The sequence below is a fragment of the Trachinotus anak genome, unplaced genomic scaffold, assembly GCF_046630095.1.
Source record: "Trachinotus anak isolate AG129_WGS33_773 ecotype Australia unplaced genomic scaffold, CSIRO_AGI_Tana_v1 ptg000010l, whole genome shotgun sequence".
NCBI lineage: Eukaryota > Metazoa > Chordata > Actinopteri > Carangiformes > Carangidae > Trachinotus > Trachinotus anak.
The window spans coordinates 8,923,604-8,942,538 of record NW_027273861.1 but is presented as its reverse complement, the minus strand read 5'-3'; the positions used below and the strand labels follow the sequence as shown (position 1 = coordinate 8,942,538).

The following is an 18,935-nucleotide window of genomic DNA, read 5'->3' as shown; positions in this document are numbered from 1 at the left end:
TGTACAAATTCTTTTTTCTTTTTCAATTTAGTTGGTGTGGCTTATATTCAGGTGCGCTCAATAGTCCGGAAATTACGGTAGACTCTTTTACACTAACTGCATTTATGCTACACTCTAGTCCCCAGGTGGCAAAAACAAGCAAACAATTAATTCATAAATGAATCCTTTAAACCCAGTTAATCTGCTGACTGTGCAACAAGTTTCTATGAAAGAAAGTTGTGCAAAAGCTGCGATACAAGTCCAATTCTCCTTTTCAAGCCATTCCAGGCTTCGTTGTTCTTGATGATAAAAATGATGTCTTTGTAGATGCTCACATATTTAGAGAGTCAATTTTGACCACTCCTGGCAGGCAACCACAGTGCTGAGACATAAGCCAAGGGGATATAATGCCACTGTCAGGCAACCAAAAAAAGCACAGACTAGGTTTGAAAATTTCTGCCAACATCTGGGATACTGTAAAGGCAGAAAAGTTACACATTTTACCTTTAATTTCTTTGATTGTTCAGCTTCTTGGCAAGACTGACAAACACAGGCACATTGAAATTACCTGCTCTGCCATCTCTCAATGGGCGTGATGTGGACTACACACACAGGTTGGTTATGTGACATGTTGTACATGTCATTGCTACTCCTAAGTCTAACATCTATTGAGGAAAAACCTGTTCATTCACTCAGTTGTGTCTCTGCACATATATACACACATGCACAGACACACAAACACTGACAAACCTGTGAAACTCACAGGCTGGAGGTCACATGAAAACCTAAACCCAGGAAATATGTAACTGGGTAACATTAGCAGAGGAATCACTTTCCTGCCATTGTATCACCCTGTTTCACACATGCATTTAAACCTGAATTCTTAAGAAAGTCTTCTGTGTTGGGGTGATGGATAGGCTAAAGAGAATACTGCATATCCTATAAAATATATTCACATATTCAGCCTTCCTTAAACCCTGGTGAAACAGAGGTGGAAACTTGCTTTTGAGACATGTTAACAAAAGCTAAAGATTCAGGGGTCAAAGATGCAAAAACCAGTTTCTCAAAATGTGCTTTCATGTAGAGCAAATGAACCAATCTCAAGAGACACTAGAGTAGGCTGTTTTATTCTGAAAAATTCTTCAATTGTGCTTTGTTTGGAGCAAGAGAGTTAAATGTTCAACGTGCAGAGTGATGAATTCTTTTTTCCTTTTTTTTTTTTATCTATATCTGGAACAAAGTGAGTGAAGGTGGACATTAATTACCCAAGGAAGGTCATTCTTTGATTTTCTAAAACATCAGTAAATCCTTTATTACATTAAACAACATTTGGCCTTAGCTACTCATCCTCAGCTGTCTTTATGTTAAAAGCTTTCTTGCAGATTGAAGGCTATCTAAACATGAAAACAGCCAAAACCAGCCAGTTGTGTGAAAATGTTTGGCTGGAATCTAATTAGCCTTAACGATTTTACAATTATTGTTATTCACTTCTCCAACACTTCAGCTCATGATACCTCTAAAGCTAAGGACCACATTCCTATTGACCTGAACTGTGTATGCTAACCATAGCATGCTAGCATGCTAAACAAAGCATGGCTAATGCTGAAAGCAGCTGTGCCCACAGACGGCTGTTTCCCCAGCCAACCAATCAGGGCTTTATGGTGCACAACATCATGCATGCATATATGTTTAAAAAAAGTTTACAACAAGAAGAAAACACCAAATCAAAGTATAATCACATTGTCGGTCTGAAAATGATGGAATCTGGAATTTGTTGCCGTTTCAGATAATTGATTTGGCAAAAGATATTAAAACCCAGAACATGCTCAGCTCTTGATTTTCACTGTGTCCACACAGGCAGCGTAGGCAATTTATATTGCCCATTATTACAAATTTACAATCTGTGCAGCATATTATGACCTCTATCCTTCGACTCTTTACTCATGTATGTAAAAACACCTGATAGTAGCACAGTAACTTCTGCCCTCCACCAGTGTCTACATAGGATAAGTTAAGGCACATTGCTACATATATATTATTACCTGGGTTTTGCCAATAGTCAGTACTTGTCTTGCTCAAAGTTTAAGCCAAGGCTAATTAGTTTGCTGGCTGATTGGCTATTTAACAAGCTAAGCTAACAAGTATGATGAGTGCAGACACACCGATACCTGCAAATAAGTGCCAACAGCTAGTGCCATTCAAGGAACTGCAGTTTTTGGCACTTCTGTATTGGCTTTATTTTTCAGTCTGGTTATGACCAGGGGACAATTTCTTATAAATACTCTCCATCTCTCATGACATGAAGTAGAACTAGTGCTGAGAAAGTAGAGCTGATGTAATTTACAAAGTCTCAGACCACAATCTCAGACTTTCAGACCCCACTGCAGGTAACAGCACTATCTTTCTTCTGGCACCTTACTCAGGAAAATCTTTTCCACTTTTTCCCCATTGGTGTTAAGGATTTAAGAAAAGCAAAGTTGCCTCTTAAATGTTTTATCCATCCAACAGTTTGTGTTTTGGTGTGTTAAGAGGAATATCTCTTCTAGGATCATGACTGTTAACTCTAATTCTTGTTATTTGCCTGTTGTTGTAAAACCCATCAGGCCAATAAATTAAAATCTCTAATGTCTAATTAAAATTCAGTCAAGTTGATGGAAAAATCAACACAGATAAACAAACACTGGGGTTTTGTACTGTTTCTTAATGGGTGATACATTGAACCAGATGTGTTGCTCAAGGACATGCTAGGCTATGTGTGTTCAGTGGTATATTGAGTCCTGACCTGTGTGCATGTATGAGGGCCAACTGAGGTTTCTTCATCCTCAAATAGCAGATGACGAGCTTTGCCTGGATGTAGCTGAAGACAAGGTCGATGTCCGCAGGACTTCCACAGTGCATCATTGCGTCATTCAGCACATGGCCTTTAGAGGTAAGCTAGAGCAAGACAGAGACCAGGAGTTGGGAGTTACGTTTGCATCTGACTTTCACAAAAGGAAAAAGCTCTTGTCATGAAATTGCTCTATTACCAGGATGCTATTGCACGATCCGTGTTTGTGAGAGAACAGAAATTTTGCATGCTGAATGTAGCAGAACTGTCCAATTAAAATTGTGCTTTAAAAAGGGCAATCATCCCTTTTTTTTTGACTCAGATGACTACCTGGGTAGAGGTCTTTGCGTCAGTTTAACAATACAAGAATTGTAATCAATTAATAGTGAATTAATAATAATAAAAAAGCCGTTTTACCTTGATGTTTTATCTGACCAAACTAAACTGATGAAAGGAACCATGTTAAACAAAGGAAGATGACTGAAATGGGATCAGGCCTGATAATAATTAGAATCAGAATCAGAATCAGAATCAGTTTTATTGCCAAGTATGTTTTCACATACGAGGAATTTGGCCTCAATTCCTTCACCCCATTAAAGAAGCAGAAACAATGAGTTTTAGCTTTGAGTGACAGAGCTGAATGAGAACAAAAGTCAGGATTTTAACAAGATAAGCAGCATTATAATTGCTTTAACCATTTTAATGAGGACTGCAGCTATCATCTGTAGTGCCTTTGCCTTGACTTTTTAAGCCTAAAATGAAACGCGACTATCATAATGTGTGACTGATGTCAGCATAAGGTGAATTTAAAGAAAATGTGTATTGTAAATTAGCTGAATAGTAGTAGTAGTGATGATTACAGGGCTTTCTCAATCTGTGTTCTTGCCTGTGCTTGTGCTCTTGTGAAAAGTCACCGGTTCTGGACTCAAAGACTTTCCTAATCCACCACTCTTCGCCAAGAGCAGTTTGAATGTTTGGAGTTTTCTTACCACTTGAATTATATCAAGGTCAACATCACACATAAGACCCTAAATTTGTAGTGCTGAGGGTCAGTCAAGCAAGTCAAACAAGTAATACTTGTTTGTGATTATGAGCAACCCTTTTAGCATTTCACCATTTCACCCACTGTTTATATTAAAATATTGAATAGTGCAGGTTTAATGTGAGGGTACCTAATTGTCTCTCTTAAGGTGTGTAATATTTTGCTTAAGCTTGGGACAAGCTAGCAACTACTACCACCCTTTATATCATGTGAACTACTGGCCTGGCACCAAGGCAAAAAGTTTTGTATTTGCAGATGCATATTTATGTACAGTATGTAATATATATTGAATTTGTCAATCCACTCCTGGCACATTAACAACATCATCAGGGGAGCAGTCATATTTTGCAGACAATTCTCATCTGTTTCCGCTCCCAGGTATTGAGCATCAGAAAGCAGATAAGCACAACACTTCTCAGCACTAGGTTAAAGGGGGAAGGGGAGCAGTGAGCAGAGGGCAGCAACCAGCAGATTGTGATGTGATGTTGCTTTGGCTTCCTATAGCTTGAGGTATGTGAATAAGAAATAAAAAAAACAAACAATAATTCAGCATTATAGTAGTTCAACGGGGGCTGTAGGGAGTGTGCATATGTGTGCATTTATGTTTTTAAGGCTGTACCTGCAGGGCAGTGCAGAGGGATTTAACAGCTGTCGCGTATTTCTTCATACTGCAGTATAAGTTGGCATCTGTTAACAATGCGAACAGCTCTTTGTCGACTGGAGGTAGAAAGCTCAGATTCGGCCCATGCCTTATTTCTTTTGATCTATGGTCCTGATGGCCTGAGAGGGAAGAAGAAAACGACACTGTGTGGGAAGGGAGGTAGGTCTGGAGAGAGGCTGAGGAGGAAAAGGAGGACGAGGAGTTGTCGAAAGCAGGAAGCATCTCTATCCCTAAGGCCAAACTGTTCTCCAAATTCAGGAGTCTCCTCGAGGAGATCAACTGGTGTGGAGGAGGCGTGAGATTTCTCCTCCAGGGAATGCGATCAGTTTGTTTCTCTCCTTTGTCACCAGTGTCCTTTTCCTCTTTTTTCTTTACGTCCTTTCTGTCTTGGCTGATGTCACTCCATCTCTTTAATCTTTTAACCTCTTGTCCTGTGCTCACAGCAGGACGACTGGTGAGTGATGTTCGGCAGGACCTAGGTCTCTGATCTCTCTTTGGATCTGCTGTGCTCTTGCTGCACCTCATTTTTTGCTTGCTTGTAGGCTGCTGTTCTTCTGCATTGGTCAGTGAGGGAGCTAGAAAGACCACATTATCATTATTAGTCACAGTCACATTATGCAACCCTGTCTCCTAAAAATGACACTATATACTACTAATTTGCAACAACAAATATATTTTAAGGGAAATGTAATGCTGGCTGGGTTATGTTTTGGGCTAGGCTGACATAAGAAGGAAATGTTGTTAATTATTGTATCTTGCAAGTGTTGACACTGAACATAAATAAAATGCTCACTGGCCACGTATTTCATTTGTTTCCCAAAATATCTGATCTTGCATAGTGAGAACAGTTTTATTAAACTTTTTGTGGTTATATTTAGGTGCTGACAGGATTTGGTTCAGATTAGGGAAATATTATGGACTTGGTTTAACAGTGAAGAGGTCTGCAGTGATTTAAATGAAAGACACAATGTGTTTAATACCATTCAAACTATTTTCTCTAGTCTTTACCAATGCTTCTGTTGCCTAAACCTAACCACACACACAAGACTCTTGATACAAAACCTGGTTTCTGCAGCCAAAGTCCTCCACTCTATATGCCTGCCATTCATCTCCACCATCTCCACCACGTCCATGTGAATCCGGTGCACTTTATAAGTATATACGCCATTCATTCAAGACAAAAACATCACCTATGAACATAATGCGGGCAGCAATTTTGCCTGTCAGCACAGTGTATTCAGAAAACCAATATCGTAATATTTGAATGTTACTTCTAGGGTACAGGGTTACATCATGTAGTCAAATCAAGACCCTTTGAATTTGACTTGTCTTATGGAGCATCCAGTCACTTATTTTGTCTGCTGTTTGGTTCTGGGCAGATTTTTCCTTTAAAAGCTTTTTTCTGAGAACAGCTGCCATTTTTTTTTTGATTAATATTGGTCATCATTGCTGCTATAGGTCCATTAGGCTTCATGACTAGTGAGAGATCCACGAGTCATTCTGAACTTGTGAACTTGACACTATTTTCAATAGAAGAGATTAGTGAAAAATATTAAAACATTGAATTAAAGACATTTACAATACAAATCCTGATAAAACTGGAAGATGTACTCACCTCTGCGTCACTTTGGGTGTTTGAAATGATTTGAAAAACAACGGTCAGGTTTGTATGCAAACATTCCAGAGTTCCTCTTGTTCAGTGCTGCATTCATGTAGTCCTAAAAAATCCGACTTTACACATTAGGTATCATGTTATAGGATATCAGAAGCTATATTTTCATCTTGGTTAAGATAGTTTCATTTTTAAGGTTATTTAATTCATATTTAATTATTTGCAAGTTACGTGAATGTACTTTAAGAAAAATGCCATATAGCCTAAATATTTAAGGATATCAGTTAAGCTATGTTTTTGGTTTATTTGTAAGATTTGTGCCATTTTTGAAGGATAACTGGACCCAAATGCAGTAAACACAAAAGGAGTAGGTGGAAAAAAAGGTCATATAATAACAAAAAGTGACTTACAAACAAGTGAAACAGATCTCATGAAGTCCAAAATGCAGAACACATGAACAAAAACGGAAGGACCAGGAGACACTTGGGAAACTCAACAGGAGCAAAGCAGATGAACTGGGAGGTTGGGATGGTAGGACACAGGTGAAACACATTAGGGTAGGGCAGCCAATGGGGGGGAAACCTGACAAAGACAGGAAGTAAAACAAACAGTGGACACACAAAGTATTTCAAAGTAAAACAGGAGATAAAAGCCAAAACATAAAGTACATACAGAGTCCTTTAAGGACAGATGACAATTTGACATCATTACCACAGGTATTATGTGTACTATTTACTAATGTCAAATCAGGTTTTATAGATTTAAAGCTCCTATAGTATTAGTGGTGGAAATCTTTGAGAATCTTTTGTTAAATTCTTGCTGTTACAATTCTTTATTCATTACCAGTAAAAGGTGCAGTAGATTCTACTACCGTGCACTGCTTGCCAAATTATTCACTTTTATTCACAAGTGTTTTAATAAAAATAATGAAACTTACCTGCCTGTAAAACTAACTGATCTTGATTTTTCTTTGTGTGGGAATACACAGCATTTTTATTTGAAAAAAAGTGAACAGTATTGATTTGGAAACATGTGTTCTGTCTATATGAGAATAAAGAAATTAAAGTATAATTTTCTGACCACCACCACTGGCTAAATGTCTTTTGTAAAAACAGAATACTGTCTATAGCTTTGTATAAATTCACTCATTCATTGCAGTAATAAGCACACAGTTGACGACTTGTAATTTTTACAATTCAGTTTTTGTGTGGATTTGTCATGACACAATACCAGTAAAATGATGTCTTGTTAGGTCTAGGGGATTTAATTACCAATAAGCTTTACAGCTGTACCAGTACATAACTCATAGCTTTCCCCACAGGGTTTCTCGCCCTTGTCATGTGGTATAGGCCAGCTTTCTCTGTTCCTCTCTTCATGTTGTCTTGCATGTACTGAGCTCAGAGCTGGCTGTAGGTTATATAGGTTCATAAACAGGTGCAGACAGAAACTAAACCAAAATACTTAAGTTGTCCTGGATTGTTGACGAGTGGCAAGTGTCCAACCCATTTGTTAAAAACATATGGTACAATTTTGTTCTTCTCACGACAAGCCAGTCTTTGTCATGATTGTCAATTTTATTGACAAAAAATAGCCTGGGCTGTTACAGTGTCCTATCAGTATCAACATGACATGTGTCAACCTTCATCCAGCTATTCCCTACACTGGTCTCACTTCCATGGTGGTCATGTCAATAGTGACCTTTTCTATAGGCTCTGATACGTCAAAGACACACAGATCGTATGTCTTGTCTTGCCATGTGAGGCTGCACCTAACTGTGACTGTTCTGAACCTCATCTGTGAGAATTGAGTGTTTCATTTAATAATAACACCATAAAAGTGACAGATCAAGGTTTAATGTGTGTGTGTGTGTGTCCAGGTGTGGTTTAAGAGAAATAAAGTCTGAGAAAGTCTGTTATACAGCTGGTGTGTGTTTGCGTGTGTGTGTGTGTGCGTGTGTCCCCCTCAGGTGGTGAAGGCGCTAACCATAAAGTTGTTGTGCATAGCCTAGGACAGGGAGAAGGGGGGTGACAGCAGATACTGTCACTGACCTCAGTCTTAGTTCCAGCCCCAGCATCAGCAGATAAATGGGATCTGTCGTATTAAACAGACTACAAGCCATTGCAACCTACTTTCATATTACTTTGGTTTTCCAATAAAAACCAAATAACAGTGACCCAGAATGCTCTAGTGATTTACTTTTGGGAAGAAGACTGCTTGGTTAAATAACACAAACTAGGATAGAGGGGTTACAGGAAAAACCCACGCAGAAGTTTTTGTAATTTCTGTTATTTCTGTTATGTTAAATACATCCCATACATTACTACCAGGTCAAATTTGATCCATTACACCAAAAATATGCTCAAAATGTATTGTATTTAGTAGGCCATTGTTGAGGATTGTTGAGGATGTAATGAAGTCTTGTTCTGATCAGAAAAAATCAAAGGCATGTTTCACACATCCAAATTTGAAAACAGGTCAAAATTGACCATAACACAATCGAGGGGTTAAATATACAACATTCACTGGGTCCTGAGACCAGTCTCCCATTGCAAAATATCTTATACTTTTGGACCCACTGTACACAGAAGATTGGCTACATTGCTCTTCATTTTGTCCCAGCCCTCTCACTTCTCAATTGTTCATTCATTCATTTATTTCCCATCTCACTTGGACATTATCATTTTTTTCTTAAGTGTGAGGTCCCAGCAGAGCTTAGATAAAAATGACATTGTTGGTAAATTGTGTTTTTTCCCATCCACTAGCAGATGATGTGATGGTTGGAGTACAATGGCTAATGTTGAGCCTAAAAGCCTGCTGTTGAGATGGATCATCTTCTAGTGCCTTTAGTGGTGATATATGCTTCCCTGAGTGGCAGTTACTTAGAAATAGTAATATTTGTTTTGTCTGTGTGTGTGTGTGTGTGTGTGTGTGTGTGTGTGTGTGTGTCTCTGCTGCCTTCCTTTAGACTACTGAGTGACAGCTTTTTTTTTTCCAGGCAATCGTTCGCCTGCACAAGAGAAAGAGACAGAGAGAGAGAGACAGAAAAGAGATGCGGAGTTGGAGAGACAGACAAAGATTCACACAGAGGCACACAAAAACATATTTTTATATATTTTTTCAACATATGCCAAGTGATTTTCTCTTGTGTTTCCCCCATTTTGTTCTGCCACATCCATTAGAGACCATCTCTGTTAGCCTGCAGAGGCTGGACACCATATATGCCTCTTCAGATCATACCTACAGATTGCTTTTACTTGATACCAAAGGATTTTACCACAAGAGCAAAAAAATTGCATGATAATCCGTCTGAACTCCTATTTCCTTTCACTTCATTTATTCATCCTGACGCCGCATTCATAATAGCAGGTTGGCTGATCTATAGTGAGTGACTTATCCATCCTGCCAATGTTATTTTTCACTTGAGAGGTTGTGGTACTGGTTGCTAGAAGCAGGTGATGTTTTTTTATGATGATCAAAGAAACATGCTTGCTTAAGAGTTGATTTTACTGATGATGAAGATGACGTACAACAACCTGTATTGTTGTGTCTGTGCATTTTCAACACTTGACAACAATTCTTGTGAACATTTTCACATTGCTATTTTTCATGGATGTAGCGAGTAATTAATTAGCTGTGTAGGAAAAATGCATCATATACCATAACAAAAAGAAAAGAAAAAAGTAGGGATATTGTATTTAATTGAATCAATTCAAATATCATAATTTCATAAGTCATAATTCACAGAAACTGTATTTGGATGGAAGCTGTTTGTGATAGAAAGAATGTGTTAGTGTGAATGGATGAATGTGTCTTTGTGCATGCATGTGTGTATGAGTGTGACCGAGGGAAGGCTGTATTTGGCAGCACAAATCACAAGACGAGAAATGAAGGAGAGAGGGACAAAGTGAGAGAAGTGGGAGGAAAGGCAATGACGAGTCAGAAGAAGTTGAACTCACAGCACAATGGAGAAAAAGAGAGGAACAGAGAGAGAGAGACAGAGAGTGGCAGGGCAGTGGATGATGGTAGTAGGCGGAAGCTCTCATGCAACTCAGCCGTTGTTTTCTATGTTGCATATAAATAGCTGTTTATATTTGTTTCATAGATTCAGCTTGCCTGTTGTTGTTAGCCGCAAGGTAGGTGGGTTGCACTGGCCTTGGCTTTGAAGACAGAGGATTTTGTTTGACTGTGTGTGTGTGTGTGTGTGTGTGTGTGTGTGTGTGTGTACATTATTGTTTTCCTACCAAGTTAATTTTCTGACCTAAGACGTGGTGACAAATTTATCTTGGCTAGTTATTCCTTCCTCAAGCTGTGGTATAGGTTTAGGACTTGGGTTAATATGAGGTTTACTAATGTAGCCAAAATAGCTGGTCTGAATCCAGCAAGCCTGGCTATGAGACCCATGCCAGCCTTGTGAAAAAAGGGGCTCTTCAGAAGTGTAGTATTGACCTTCCATAAAGTTGGAGGATGTGTGAGACACAAATTTAAACAAAAAAAAGAAAAAAAGAACTTGCCACTGCTATTCCAGTTTGTCTTAAGTCTCTGCTATAGGTCAAGGTTAAAAACTCTGCATCACACATGGGATGTTCTTTATTGACTGTTCTCAATCGAGTTGCGTAGTGGGAGGAACCGCTGGTTTCCATTATTCTCCCTGTTAATGTAAGAATCATATGGGTTTATGTTATAGCAATAACAACAATAATAATGTAATTCATGTATATGGCACTTTTTAAAGCACACAGTTACAAAGCGCTTCAAATATAGGATAAAATACATACATTTCCAATACAAGTAGGCCTATACATACCTACATATGCACATACATACATGCATACAGGCTAACCTGTAGAAATGAGTTGTCAGCAGCCTTTTAAAACAAACCACAGATTCAGCAGATCTGATGGAAAGGGGATGTTTAGGAGCCACAACCTCAAAAGCACAATCACAATCCAGAAGATTTAAATTAGGAAGGGAACAGATAAAAGGCCTTGATAAGATGATCAGAAGCTGACCGCTAAGAAAAGGGTTCGACATCTCTGCCATATAAGCGTGGTCAGGCAATGCAGGGCCTTGTATGTAATTAGTAGTTAGTAGTTTTGAAGTTAATTCTATCTTTTACTGGAAGAAAATGGAGGGAGGAAAGAATTAGAGTGATGTGAGACTAGCTGCAGCATTTTGGACCAAGTGAAGACAGAGAGGACAGACTGATGTGTCTAAAGAGGGTGTAGTAGTAATCTAAATGAGAAAAGATTAAGGTATTTACGAGAACTTCTTCGTTTTTGGCTGATAATATAGGTTTGACTTTAGCAATATTTTTCAATGGAAGGAAAAAAGACTGAATGGGCTTGGTAATATGAGGTTCACAGTTCAGGTAATATGAGGTTCAAAGTTGGAAACATATGAAAAACTCTGGATGGGGCTCAGGGAGCATTGTCTGGGAGCATCAATAATGTGAACAACTGCTCCTATACTTCAAAGGGTTCAAAATCCAGGTTATAAATATATGAATTGGACAAAAATGTTATTTGTTTTGCCAGGAAAGATATAACAAACAGTCCAGAGGAATTGCTCTATACATTCCCTCCATTCGGAGGAGACAATAGCAAGGTGTTAAACTCTGATAAAGGAGGACAGTCTGCAACTCGCACACACCAGCACAACACACAACAACATACTCATACATAATGCCTGCCATAAGAGCCACAGCAAAATGTAACATAAATGCAACATGTAAACTTGGTGGAATTACCCTTTAATAACGCACCATAATTGGCACAAGTACACTTCTAGGTGTTGAAACTGGCCAAAACTGCCAATGATTTTCAAACCACTGCAATCCAAGTGTGCCCCCGATGCTAATCTAGCAGCCATATATGAGCTAGAGCTGGCTCACATTTGGCCTTCTGGTGCAAGAGCCCAGCTGAGTGTGCTGGAACTCAGCCACAATCAGCTCAGCTGGCTGGCTGGGAAGGTTCAGAGGCTCAACGCAAATGTGTACCTGGGGAAAAAAAAAAAATCTATTACAGAAGCTTCCTTCAAAAATGCTTACCATATCTTTGAAAAAAAAGGTGTATATCTGAGTTGAGGAGGCTTTACTTGCTAACATCCCTTATGGTTGAAGTTGATGTAAAGCTGTGAATAACTTTTACTGTTTCTGGCTCCATCTCTCTTGTTTTGCATTGTCTGAGAATAAATCACCAGTTTTTTAAAGACCCCCTCTGATGAAAATTAAGTTTTTAACCTTCTTAACTTGTCCATATTATATCCATATATCCATTATACATTATCCATTCATTATATCCATATTATTATTTTTTATATAATACAAGACATATCATGAACACAATAAGCAGTCAACACCATGGCGGCACATTTCCATTTTGGAACCGCAGTGATTCAATAATAGTCTCATAAAAATTCATTCAGACAGCCAGGGTTTCATACGTAACATAGCTAATAAACCAATCCCATCAACTTTTGGGAATGAGGGGGGGGCAAAACTAATCCAAAACCTTGTCAGTACAGCGAGCCAGTTGTGAGCTAACAAACAGCATAAACAAGTAAAAGATGCTAACAATGCTAACCGTTCTGATATGTCTGCTAGTCAACAATTTTGTTGCACCATGAACTCCTCAAAAACTCCTGAGTATGGGCTCAAATATGTGGCTGAGTCTCTCCAATGTCCCAGTTTTTGATATTTTACTTTATATGTGGGAACACCATGTTTAACAAAATATATAGCTGAGTATTTTTACATAATTCAAAACATATCTGGAGAGGAACTTTAACAAACAGGATTTGTCTGTTAGGGTTTCAGAGAGAGGAGTATGAGCAGAGAGAGAGAGAGGAAGGGAGAGAGAGAGAGAGAGAGAGAGATTTCTGACTGGAAAGAGAGTGCTGTTGTTATAGTTAAGTAATATATAATAGTTTACAGAGCTGAAGGCCTTTTATTTTCACTCCATCTCTTTTTTTGCTTACTGCTCCATCAATAGTAATGAGAAGCAAAAATTCATGTGCAATCCTTATGTCACTTATCAGGAAGATTTTAGAAAAAGATGGAAAGAGAGAGGGAGGGAGGAAGGAGGGTGTGCAAAAGAGAAAAACACCCATGCTTTTACATTGTGTAACCAATTTCTAGAAATCTGCTGTAATATTACCCTTTCTCTGCACTTACAAGCTTGGCTTGCGGATCGGCTTACAATAACATAAAATATAGTCTCTCTTATAGGCCTAATGCAATCTGAAGGTTATTTGCTAAAAAATTTTTATTTTGCTACGATAGTCACTAGAGGTGTTCATTACATGAGTGTACAAATCTTTAACACCAAATCGTGAAGCTGAATCTGAGTTTACTGATTCATCATTGTCACTGGACAAACCAGGAGCTTTTAGCAGTGGAGATCACATTATTGGCAACTGAGAGCTCCATTCTTTGTGACCTCCTATGTGCTATATGGTGACTGGATAAAATCTACTGAAAGACCATAAAAACACGCTTATTATGCAATTTACACCTTTATTCATACAAGGAAGGCCATTCAGAACAACCTCTCTTTTTCAAGGATGCCCTAAAACAAAATATACAATAAGGGTAAAAATCATCCGCAAATGTAGAAACAATAGCACAATTAGTAATAAATCTCATATATACACTTTGTTTTTGGTTTACAAGCCATGACTAATCAGAAGACAGCAAGAAGGAGCATTATATCATCATAAGGTTGTGAACAGTGATTGTTTAAGGTCATGACAAACTTTAAAGCCTCAATAATCAATTGCTTTGTCCACTTGCGGGCAGCATGACAAGCTGCAAACACAACATTCACATATCACTTTACAGTATGTCACTTGCAAAACCCAAACTGCAAGACCTTTGAAGCAAGCAGTAAACTGCATTTGGGTTGTCAAGATAATGGCCGAAACTCCCACAGGCTGTGGGAGCTGCCTGAGGCATTACAGCAACTGGTGGCCTCATCATGCTCGATCTGGCTGTACTGTTTAGATGTGTTTAACACACCCACTGACTCTCTCTAGCTCCCGTCCTGTTCTAAGGCCTCAGGTGCCTTTCATGTGAGATCATGGAGACATGTAGTGCTGTAATCAGATGTGTGTCATGCTGAAACTGTATTTGGGTTGACAAGATGGACAAGACCACAAAAACCTAACTTTGGGTGATTGTGGTAAAGACTGCACACTCAACCTGCAATAAGACAAGGTCAAAACCTAATATATGGCTGGACTGCAACGTCATCTAATTAAATCACCAAACACATAAATTAAAGACTGTGCTGTGATTTCAGATATACTTACTGATAAAATTATCACTCAGTAGAGACAGAGTATCTGTCTTTTTCAGGCTTTTGTCTATAGTCATTGTAGGAAAGAGAAACAGGAAAGCTTGGGGGAGAGAGGGGGAAGACACACAGCAAAAGGCCACAGGTCAAACTCGAACCTGTGCTGCCCAGGCCGTCCCAAGACAGATTACCTTTCCTATTTTGTTCTTTCACACATCCTCCGTCTGGGATCGACAATACTGTAGTTTAGCCTGTATATACTTCCAACTCCAGAACATAACTTTTATTAGAAGCAGGTCTTTATTTCTAACTCCCTGGGCTTGATATGTAGATTTGGTCATAGCTGTAATTTAGTATGAAGCCTTGTTTACAGATGCTGATGTTTGCTGTGTTAAAGTTACTGCATTACGTGTTAATACAAAATCAACACTTCCTGTAATCGTTTCAAATTTAAAACTCTCTTGTGTTTCAGTGGGCAGAAACCCTTTATTTCTTATTAGGGTTTTTACTTCTGTGCAGCAGGAAGCATAGTGCCTAATTTCTGGTTGCTGGTGTTTCTGTTGTTTACATGTTATTTGTATCTGCTAGTTTCAAGCAGTTACCGATGGCTTGTCTCTCTCCATCCCTCTTTGCTGCTCAGTGTGTCAAATGTTTAGTTATTCCTTTGCCTCCTTTAGTAATAATGATACATGTAATGAAAGTAGTTTATTTGCGGTAATGGAGCCGAGGCTCAGTGAATTGGAAGTGCTCCTCAGCTTCCCTGCAGTTCAAGAGCAGCTGGAAAACCAGAACAGCTCAGTAGACTGCCTGTAACAGGAAGTGGTATCAATACACGGTCCAGCCATGTGCAAGGTTTATACCCAGTTTATTTGAAAAAAAGTCTCTAAATCTAGCAATGATGTGCTAGATTTGGCAATACTGCAGACTGTAAACACCCCCCTAATAGTAACTGGTTATGGCAGAAACTTCAACTCAGTGACGAGGCACTGGACTGACTGATGGTGAAAATATGATCAGTCAGTCAGTCAAGGACATTTAAGATTATAGGACTGACCTTGCTGTTACAGTCTAGCCAAAAATATAATCAAGAATCTTTGCTTACCATGGAGAAGTGCTAATAAATATGCTTTTTACACTTCACCAGGCTCAGTAAAATGCGTAATACACCAAAGGTTTAAATACCCACACATAGTTTGTGTAGTAATAGGCAATGGCAAAAAGGTGTACAAAATAGGTTTGACCATCAGTGTGTGTTCCTATACTCCTATTTATGCGCATTTTCAATTTGCACAAAAAACAAACACACACTCACACACAAAAAAACAAAACAAAAAAAGAAACTAGGTGAAACCGGCCTCTATTGGACAGTCGACACTGAAGAGGCAGTATAGAACATGAACAGAGAGGGAGAAGGCTCAGGTCAGAACTGAACCATGAGCACTGCAATTAAGTTGAATCCCCTGTAACTACTCCACTAATGAGGTGCAGTGGAAATTCCAAAAATTAAAAAAATAAAAAGACTTTAAGCTTGGGTGAGGTAGACTGATGTATGTGAACTGATGGAACTGTAATGTTCCTCAAATTAATGAAGCAAACATAAGTAGCAAACAAAGCACATGAAGCAACGGGTGAGAAGCAGTGAACCCACTGCTTCTCACCCGTTGCTTCATGTGCTTTGCTTTGCTTCTTTTGGCTCATCGTTAAGAGATTCAAATTAAGTTACACTGTTCTAAATCTCTTTCTCAAGCTTTATGTCTTGAAGATGTCTCCCAAAGCCCAGTCTTTGCACAACAAACTTCTAGCATGTGTTTCACGGCAAGTTTCTGAACCAACTTAATTGTGTTTTTAATTGAACCCAAAAGCTGCACACCCATGTCAGAAAATGGCACAAAACCAGTGACCTCAAGGACCATCAGTCACTCCTGTCTTCTTATCCGAAATGCAAAACTGCTTTTTACATTAATAAGATCAGCACGACCACAGGCACTCATAAATTATTTTCCATCTTCAAAATGTGACTCAGTCCTCCACCCCCTCACCAGACACAAACCTCCCAGCTGATATATTTGCCTCTTATTTACTGAAAAGGTGATGGCCATCAGTTGCTAATTCTCTGAATTTCTGAGAGACAACCAGTCTCCCATACAAAAGGGCACACCACTCTTCACATCACTCTCATGCCCTTCTCTGCCTCCTTTGGTCAATACTTCACTACTTTTCTCACTCAGCTCTCTTTTCTCTCATTCACCCTTCTGGCTGAGAATGATGTGTCAAAACGTCTGACCGGTAGCCATCTCAATACATGTGCACTGGACCCCATTCCCACAAAACTCCTCCAAGCCATATCATCCACTACTGTACCAGCAATAAAATGTGATAAATGCTTCACTTGCTGTGGAAACATTTTAAACTGCATTCAAACAGGCTCAGGTAACTCCTCTGGTCAAAAAGCCCTTACTTGACCCTGTTCAACTGGAGAACTATTGACCGCTTTCAATACTTCCATTCTTATCTAAGTGTATCAAAAGGGCGGTTTTAAAGCAGGTCTCAGAATTCCTCTCACAGAATGACCTTCTTGATCCAAACCAGTCAGACTTTAACAGCAGCCACTCCACTGAAATGGCTCTGTAGTCTGTTACAGGAGCCCTAAGGACAGCTCAAGCTGCAGCTCCATCCTCCGTTTTTGTCACTGCTGCATCCTCCTCTCCAACAAAGGCATTTCGCCTTTCTTGGTTTGAATCCTATCTCACTAGGAGCACTTTCAGTGTGTCCTGGCAAGGACAAGCGTCCTTATCCAATTCCCACCCTCCCCCACAGGAGTGCCCCTAGGATCGGTACTCGGACTCTTACTTTTTGCAATATACACCACCTCCATGAGTCCAATTATCCACTCACATGGCTTTTCATATCAGTGGTTTGCAGATGACACCCAACTCTACCAGCAGTCGCCGCCAAATGACACATAGATCTTTGTGTGGATCTGGTCTTGTCTCTCTAACATATCCACATGGATGAAGGAGAACCATCTTCAACTAAACCTCTCTAAGACTTATCTCTTAGTCATCCCAGCCAAATAGTCATCACAATATCGATATCAAAATCACCTCTTCATCTCTTACACAAACCAGTGTTGTGAGAAACCTGAGTGTCATGTTTGATGACCAGCTATCCTTCTCTCACCATGTGGCATCGGTCATGTCCATTTGACCTATAGTACATAAGAAAAATCAGGCTATACCTGACGTCACCTAGCTCTTGGTCCAGACCATGGTTATTTCTCACCTTGACTACAGCAATGCCCTTCTGGCAGGCATCCCTTTACGCACAGTGAAAGACTTTCAGATGGTCCAGAATGCAGTGGCCCATTCTCAGATTTTTTTACTGGTGTACCTAAATTGAGTGGAAATATAATCAGTTTTCTGAATTACACCTGCACTTTTAAACAAGCTTTGAGTCATTGACCACTGATTGTCACCAAAAGATTTTTATCAGCAGTAGTTGGTTCAAGAATCATTGACACATTAACAAAAATAGTTTCAAGAAAGAAATAACACTTTATTTTGATATTTAAAGAAAAAGACTAGGCTGTGTTTCTGCTGGGTAAATAGAACGGCAGTGTGTGAGTTTAACACTCATTTAACCCCCAGTAAAAATCTTTTTTTTTTTCTTATTTGACCTCAAGTGGTTTAACTTTAACTCACCGCAGTTACATCACTATTGGGTGTGGTTACAGGCACAAAGTGTACTTCTGACCACACCCAAGTACAACCATCAGTAGACTGTGCTCAGAGGTCAAACAGACCTGAAACATTAAGCCACAGAAGGCAGTAAAACTAGAATGATCGCCTCGCCATTGTGTGCCTCTGCAGACCAGCCAAGTTGTAGGAAATGTGGCCACAATCTCCCCTTCCAGAGTTTGAGCATTGAATAATGGCTAGAAGTATTTTTGCAGAACATTATCATATCACAGTGAAGTTGACCTTTGACAATTTGGATATGTCATCATTCATTTTATCCTTATAGACATATGAGTTAAATTGTGTCATAATTAGTGTGTGTATTTGTGAGTTATGGCCAGAATTGTATTTTATTAGGTCACTGCCACCTTGACCTTCGACCACCAAAATTGAACCAGTTCATCCTTGAGTCGATGTGGACATTTGTGCCAAATTTGAAGAAAATCCCTCGAGGCAGTGCTGAGAGGTCATGTTCACAAGGCCAAACCCGTGTTTTGTGAGGTCACTGTGATCTTGACCTTTGACCACCAAGATCTAATAAGTTCATCTTAGAGTCCCAATAAATGACTATGGCTATGCAGACAGTGGTGCTGGCAGCCATAATCCTGTATTTTTTCATGATTTTGTTTGTTTATTTAGCTAAATGATGACATCCATTGCCTGCTTAATGCTGACTTTTGCAAACATTTTTGGAGACTTTAAAATGCTCATACACACTCTTTCATGTGCCTTAAAACCAAAAAATATCAAGGGTAACAAAAAAAATATGCATTGTACTACTGCTTT

The 18,935-nt window shown here is 39.1% G+C and overlaps 1 protein-coding gene across 5 annotated transcripts in view; it reads right to left on the bottom strand.

The window, feature by feature from the left end:
• LOC139626821 (spermatogenesis-associated protein 16-like) overlaps positions 1–6,691 on the bottom strand; it is a 98,603-nt gene extending 91,912 nt beyond the window's left edge. For 2 of the 5 annotated variants that reach the window (XM_071487332.1, XM_071487335.1), the window contains exons 1-4: positions 6,532–6,691; positions 6,125–6,227; positions 4,468–5,084; positions 2,762–2,913 (exon numbers count right to left, since the gene is read on the bottom strand). In XM_071487332.1, the coding sequence (XP_071343433.1) occupies positions 2,762–2,913; positions 4,468–5,034 (719 nt within the window). In that variant the 5' untranslated portion in view covers positions 5,035–5,084; positions 6,125–6,227; positions 6,532–6,691. Of the gene's footprint in view, positions 1–2,761; positions 2,914–4,467; positions 5,085–5,571; positions 5,993–6,124; positions 6,228–6,531 lie in introns of those variants that run through there. The other 3 variants (XM_071487336.1, XM_071487334.1, XM_071487333.1) reach the window with 3 other exon arrangements.
• Positions 6,692–18,935: the final 12,244 nt, after the last annotated feature.